The 7,500-nt window shown below is 44.2% G+C and overlaps 1 protein-coding gene across 4 annotated transcripts in view; it reads right to left on the bottom strand.

Annotated features, from left to right (window-relative positions):
• sobpa (sine oculis binding protein homolog (Drosophila) a) overlaps window positions 1-7,500 on the bottom strand; it is a 58,138-nt gene that overhangs the window by 20,046 nt on the left and 30,592 nt on the right. For 3 of the 4 annotated variants that reach the window (XM_072677288.1, XM_072677290.1, XM_072677289.1), the window contains 2 exons: window positions 7,248-7,399; window positions 6,502-6,525 (listed from right to left, as the gene is read on the bottom strand). In XM_072677288.1, the coding sequence (XP_072533389.1) occupies window positions 6,502-6,525; window positions 7,248-7,399 (176 nt within the window). The remainder of the gene's footprint in view (window positions 1-6,501; window positions 6,526-7,247; window positions 7,400-7,500) is intronic. The other variant, XM_072677291.1, reaches the window with a different exon arrangement.

Below are 7,500 nucleotides of genomic sequence, written 5' to 3'. Positions count from 1 at the left end.
GGGATGGAGATTTCAGTAGGTCTGGAGCTTGGGGATGGAGATTTCAGTAGATCTGGAGCTTGGGGATGGAGATTTCAGTAGATCTGGAGCTTGGGGATGGAGATTTCAGTAGATCTGGAGTTTGGGGATGGAGATTTCAGTAGGTCTGGAGTTTGGGGATGGATATTTCAGTAGATCTGGAGCTTGGGGATGGAGATTTCAGTAGATCTGGAGCTTGGGGATGGAGATTTCAGTAGATCTGGAGTTTGGGGATGGAGATTTCAGTAGGTCTGGAGCTTGGGGATGGAGATTTCAGTAGATCTGGAGCTTGGGGATGGAGATTTCAGTAGATCTGGAGCTTGGGGATGGAGATTTCAGTAGGTCTGGAGCTTGGGGATGGAGATTTCAGTAGATCTGGAGCTTGGGGATGGAGATTTCAGTAGATCTGGAGTTTGGGGATGGAGATTTCAGTAGGTCTGGAGCTTGGGGATGGAGATTTCAGTAGATCTGGAGTTTGGGGATGGAGATTTCAGTAGGTCTGGAGTTTGGGGATGGAGATTTCAGTAGATCTGGAGCTTGGGGATGGAGATTTCAGTAGATCTAGAGCTTAGGGATGGATATTTCAGTAGATCTGGAGCTTGGGGATGGATATTTCAGTAGATCTAGAGCTTAGGGATGGATATTTCAGTAGATCTGGAGCTTGGGGATGGAGATTTCAGTAGATCTAGAGCTTAGGGATGGAGATTTCAGTAGATCTGGAGCTTGGGGATGGAGATTTCAGTAGATCTGGAGCTTGGGGATGGAGATTTCAGTAGGTCTGGAGCTTGGGGATGGAGATTTCAGTAGATCTGGAGCTTGGGGATGGAGATTTCAGTAGATCTGGAGCTTGGGGATGGAGATTTCAGTAGATCTGGAGCTTGGGGATGGAGATTTCAGTAGGTCTGGAGCTTGGGGATGGAGATTTCAGTAGGTCTGGAGCTTGGGGATGGAGATTTCAGTAGGTCTGGAGCTTGGGGATGGAGATTTCAGTAGATCTGGAGCTTGGGGATGGAGATTTCAGTAGATCTGGAGCTTGGGGATGGAGATTTCAGTAGGTCTGGAGCTTGGGGATGGAGATTTCAGTAGGTCTGGAGTTTGGGGATGGAGATTTCAGTAGGTCTGGAGCTTGGGGATGGAGATTTCAGTAGGTCTGGAGCTTGGGGATGGAGATTTCAGTAGATCTGGAGCTTGGGGATGGAGATTTCAGTAGATCTGGAGCTTGGGGATGGAGATTTCAGTAGGTCTGGAGCTTGAGGATGGAGATTTCAGTAGGTCTGGAGCTTGGGGATGGAGATTTCAGTAGATCTGGAGCTTGGGGATGGAGATTTCAGTAGATCTGGAGCTTGGGGATGGGAGATTTCAGTAGATCTGGAGTTTGGGGATGGATATTTCAGTAGATCTAGAGCTTAGGGATGGATATTTCAGTAGATCTGGAGCTTGGGGATGGAGATTTCAGTAGATCCAGCCAAACATTCACATGATAGAAGTTCGGATAACCGATACTTGGTTATGCTCTCTCTCCCTCTCTCTTTTTCATTTTTTTTTTCGTGCCACAAGGTCGGCTGCAACAATAATCATTGTCTTTTGTCCCTCACATGTGTGTGTGTGTGTTTGTGTGTGTGTCAGTGGGGCTGAAACGGTAGACGTTGCTCTGGCAGCAGCCGGCCGGTTAAGCGGTAAATACCTGCAGCTGCTTCGTCTGCGAAACTCAAAACGCAGACTGCAGTCAGGATATCAAACCGATCTGGTTACAGATACTCACATACACTCACAATACACCCCAGTCTACCAATCTACAGTCCCAGCAGTGCATGTCACACACACACACACACTATCCACACACACACAGGTACACACTCCTGCTCCGTCAATCAGAGCCTAAAGCGTTTATCGCCTGAGGTTTTTTCAAACGTCTCCAAAAGCTAAGATATTAGAGGAACAGGTCAGCTGTGAGGAGAGCCCTCCCACTGAAGCTCAGGGTCTGAGCCACGGTTAAGTTCATTCTGAATATCGTAGACTTGTCTACAGGTAGGAGATCACAGATCACAGTCTGGAAGATGGATATCACACAGATGTGGAGCTGGACGATGAATACTTGAATGGTTTGAGAGTTTAGGATTAGATGAAAAGTGATTATGTGAGCAGATCTGGAGATGGATGATGGATGTGTCAGTAGATGTTTGGTTGGAGAATGGATTCTTAACAGGGTTTATACCTGAGGGGTGTATATCTCAAACGATCAGTCTCAACAAGGATACTGAGGATGGCCGTCTGACTACATCTTGAGCTAGAGCTAGCTGGTCTAGATTTAGGTCTAGAGCATGTCTATTTCAATAGGTCTACACTGTTAAATGTGTAAGAACCACGAGGAACATTTAGGGGTTCTAAGTTTGAAACTGTGGAGGAACTTCTTAAAGTCTTTTGAGGAATCTTCAAAGATCCTTTAACTTCTAAAACAATTTTGAAGAATGGAGACTGCAACAGATCTAGAACTTTAGAATTAATATTTAAAAAAATCTTAATCACAAGGATGGAGATTTTGTCAATAGATCAGGTCAATAGATCTAGAACTTGGGCATGGAGATTCCACCAGGTGTAGAGCTTAAGGATAGAGATTTCAAGTCATATAGAGCTAAAGGATTGATAGGTAAATAGATCTAGAGACAGAGGAAGGATATTTTGTAACATCTGGGACCTAAAGATGGAGATTTTGATAAATATGGAGCATCAAGGATGAAGATTACAATAGATGCAAATCTTCAGAATAGATGTATCAATGGATCGTTAGCTTGAGGATGGAGATTTCAATTAATCTAGAAATCAAGGATGGATATGTCAATAGATCTAGAGCTAGAGTATGGAGATTTTAATAGATCTAGAGCTTAAGAATGGAGTATTCACTAGATCCTCAAACTCCAGATCTACTGAAATCTTCCTTCTCAAGCTCTAGATCTACTGAAATCTCCATCCTCAAGCTATATACCTATTGGAATCCTCAAGCTCTGGATCCTCAAGATCTAGATCTACTGAAATATCCATCTTCAAGATCTAGAGCTACTGAAATATCCATCCTTAAGCTCTAGATCCTCAAGATCTAGATCTACCAAAATCTCCATCTTCAAGCTCTAGATCTACTGAAGTCTCCATCCTCAAGATCTAAATCTACTAAAATCTCTACCTTCAAGCTCTAGATCTACTGAAATCTCCACCCTCAAGCTTCATATCTATCTTCAGAGGTTATGTAGAGTGCATGACTCGACCGGTCAAAAGTGTTTTGCTGTCCAAAGGTGGACCTACACAATATCAGGCAGGTGTTTCTGATATTTTGGCAGATCAGTGTATATAATACTTATGGGATGAAAGTAATAAAATCCAAGGTCAGTTATTGACTGTGACATCACCAAAGATCAAAGCGTCAATTTGCCAACAATAATTCCAATGCTTTAGAAGGCTGCATCACTCTGACCCACCCACCCCCCACCTCCCTACTCACACTGAGACTGTGGTCAATTCTAGGGTCAGTGTGATGTTAGAGAGTGTGCCGCCTTGACAAGCCTCACAGAGGAGAAGCCAGTGCTTAATCTGGCTCTACATACATATTGATATGTTTACGTTCGGGAGGGGAAATCTGCTGACCGCATCACATCACAGGGCTTAGCTCCGCACTTTTCATTGACTGCGTCTGTTATCAGGTGCTAGCGGCTACCCTCTGCCTCTCTGGCTGGAAAGTCAGCTCCTGTCTCCTTTAGCCTCTTTCTATTTCCGTCCTGCTGTCTCATTCTGCAGACCAGCATTACAGCCATCTTTGATTGTCTTCGTACCGTCTGAAATATCACATATGCACTCCAGCCCAGCAGGTGGCGATAATGCATCACTGAATTTGATGTTAAACAACTTAAAAACATCAATACGTGCAAGAGTAGTGCAGGGAATTAGCTCTAGGGAGGGCAACACAATTACTGACATGCAAGAACAAAAAAACGACAGCAGCGCATCCAACTATAAAGGCAGCATGGAGCTACTTTAATACAGTGGTAGAAACATGGTAGCTCCAACTGTTATTACACAGCACTGTATGTTACACAATTACACAACAGTCATTCGGGGGGGGGGGGGGGGGGGGGTTTAAAATGTGGGGGAAAATAGAACCTGGCGTTGGTCGCCATGACAACAACACAGATATCGCCATTTTATTTACTATCCAAACCCACCAGTGAAGCTACAGGTGTCTTCTGAGTTTCATATGGGATGATGATGATGATGATGATGATTTAAGGGGGCTATTTTTTGCCGCACTACACCCTACAGCATGTATCCCTCCACCACATTGACTAGACGCGGTTTTAGGCACACATTTTATAGCCGAGCTCTTCTCAGAACTCTGGTAGAACAGTGTCTCAGGCATCAGGCAGCCATTAGGTGAAGAACTTTCTGTGAGGAGCTTTTATTAGAGCTTCAGACGTCTGCTTCCCTTCACCTCCACTGTAGAACTCCAGATCTGAACTGGGTAAGTTTCTCCAGAATGAGAGTTTCTGTCTGAGTCTGAAGAACATTTTAAAGCGTAAAGAACCTCCAGATCATGAAAAGGCCAAGTTTAAGAACTAAAACCTTTATTCTGTAGAGTAAACAGAAGCTGAACAGACGGCAAAGTGGTCATCTCTAATGCTCTCTATCTCTATCTCTCTATCTCTAATACTCTCTATCTCTCTCTATCTCTAATACTCTCTATCTCTAATACTCTCTATCTCTCTCTCTCTATCTCTAATACTCTCTATCTCTAATACTCTCTATCTCTCTCTCTCTATCTCTAATACTCTCTATCTCTCTCTATCTCTAATACTCTCTATCTCTAATACTCTCTATCTCTCTCTATCTCTAATACTCTCTATCTCTAATACTCTCTATCTCTCTCTCTCTATCTCTAATACTCTCTATCTCTATCTCTCTATCTCTAATACTCTCTATCTCTAATACTCTCTATCTCTATCTCTCTCTATCTCTAATACTCTCTATCTCTAATACTCTCTATCTCTAATACTCTCTATCTCTCTCTCTCTATCTCTATCTCTCTCTATCTCTAATACTCTCTATCTCTATCTCTCTCTATCTCTAATACTCTCTATCTCTAATACTCTCTATCTCTATCTCTCTATCTCTAATACTCTCTATCTCTAATACTCTCTATCTCTCTCTCTATCTCTAATACTCTCTATCTCTCTCTCTCTATCTCTAATACTCTCTATCTCTCTCTCTCTCTCTAATACTCTCTATCTCTATATCTCTCTCTCTCATATATATATATATATATATATATATATATATATATATATATATATATATATACATACACACTCACTGGCCACTTTATTAGAAACAGACCCAACACCCTACTGGACAGTTCTGGTATCTGCACGGTGTGTAGCTGCTATTTTAGAGTGTGTGTAAACAAAGCAGTAATTTGACAGCACTCAGTTCAGTCTGACCGGCGTGATACACAACAGAGGAGAAATGGCACCGTGCCGTTCATTTCCACTGAACTCAAAACACACAAAAACAAAAACAACAAACTATGAATCACAAACACGGACACACAAATAATCCATCAGTTAATCATCTGTGTTTGTGTTTTTTTTGGATCTCTGATGCTGCACAAACCTGCCCACCCAAAAACCCACCGTATCCAGGTTTACACTGCGGCTGATCGCTCACAAGTCAGAAAACGGAGGAGATCGAGAAACACATGCATTTCACTGGCCACTTTATTAGAAACCCTATCTTGTGCTTTTAGTCACTGGCCACTTTATTAGAAACACCCACCCACGTTGTACTTATTAGAAACACCTAACCTGTACTTTAAATGACTGGTCACTTTATTAGAAACACCTACCTTGTAGTTTCACTCACTGGCCACTTTATTAGAAACGCCTACCTTCTAGCTTTACTCCCTGGCCATTTTATTAGAAACACCTACCTTCTAGCTTCACTCACTGGCCACTTTATTAGAAACATCTTATCTTGGGTAAGGTGAGTACTCACTGGACTAAATACAGCCTAGCTTGTACTACCCTTCACTGGCCACTTTATTGGAAACACTCACCTTGTACTTCCTCTCACTGGCCGCTTTATTAGAAACACCTACCTCGTCCTTAAAAGTACCACTAATAAAGTGGCCTAGTGAGTGGAAGCATGGGGTGGGTGTTTCCAATAAAGTGGCCAGTGCGTGTGAATGTAAAATCTGAATAGCTCTTTTTTCGTTGAAACCTGTGAGGTCCAGAGCGGGTGGTAGAATAATGTATACGGCTGTGTGTACGTTTCTGTGTTAAGATGTGCAATCATGCATGCATACACTCGTGAGTGTGTGTGAGTGTGTGTGTGTGTGTGTGTTGCCTGAGAGAGAGAAAGTCGCTAGCAGACAGTGAACAGATCTAAATGGGAGATTTCTAACACACACAGGCAGAAAGGGGAGAATGTAAGTATACTCACATTGCAATTCCTTACATATCCCAGCTTAGGTACAAGAGAGAAAGCACACAGTCAGTAGGCCACTCCCACTCCGGCGGGGGAAACAAGGCTTAAAAGCTCTGAGCAACGCCTCCATGCCATGCCAACTTCTCAAAGAGACTCTGCTTGCGCAGATGAGCGGACCGGGGTCGCTCGGTTCGTACGGGCTGAAGGTGAGGTGGAGAGCTTAATTTGCTGGTGGCGAAAAACCCAGCCAGAGTCACGTGGAGCTCCGGATTTGGATAAAGGTGCTGAATTTACAGCCGTCCCTTTAGGTTCAGTCGTAGTTAACAGTACAGCTGGGCGTACAAATTTCTGTCGCCTGTTCCATAAATGGAAATGAGCTCTGTTCTGATTGGCTCTACTGTACTGTGCCAACACAGTCCAGGCTGAAACACTCCACATTACTTCACGGGCGGAGCTAAACTACAGCAAGCTGTATAGGAAGGCGGATGTATGTAAATTTGCTGGGTACTGTGCCGACAGACGGGCCCTTTAGGACCAGTACAGTACCGGGCCGGTATCGCCCAGCTGAAGCTAACCGAGTGAACAGAACGGGTTCTGGATCAGCGCTCTGAATGGACGCGGTCTGATAAAAGTCTCGAAGAGGTTGGCAGCACTGAGCATGTGCGGGAGGGTTAGAGCAGACAGGAAGTGACGTCACAGCGGGGAGAGGGAGGGAGGGAGGGGGTCCCTGATTGGCTGAGGGTTAAGGGGGCGGGGGTTACCTTGTTGCGTTTGAAGTAGGCGCGACGGCACGCTGCGAAGCACTTCTCACTGCAGAAGCTCTTCAGCTCGGAGCCCATGCTGAGGGAATAGCGCTTCACTCCGACCTTCTGACACCAAGCACACATGATCTGAACGTTGGACAGGTCCTCCTCTGAGAGAGGGACAGAGAGGGACACAGAGGGACACAGAGAGACACAGAGAGAGATTAATACAGCGTAATCAGCCATTACATTAGTACCAGCAGATGTGAAG

The sequence above is a fragment of the Salminus brasiliensis genome, chromosome 4, assembly GCF_030463535.1.
Source record: "Salminus brasiliensis chromosome 4, fSalBra1.hap2, whole genome shotgun sequence".
Taxonomy (NCBI): domain Eukaryota; kingdom Metazoa; phylum Chordata; class Actinopteri; order Characiformes; family Bryconidae; genus Salminus; species Salminus brasiliensis.
This window is presented reverse-complemented; position numbering and strand designations above follow the sequence as displayed.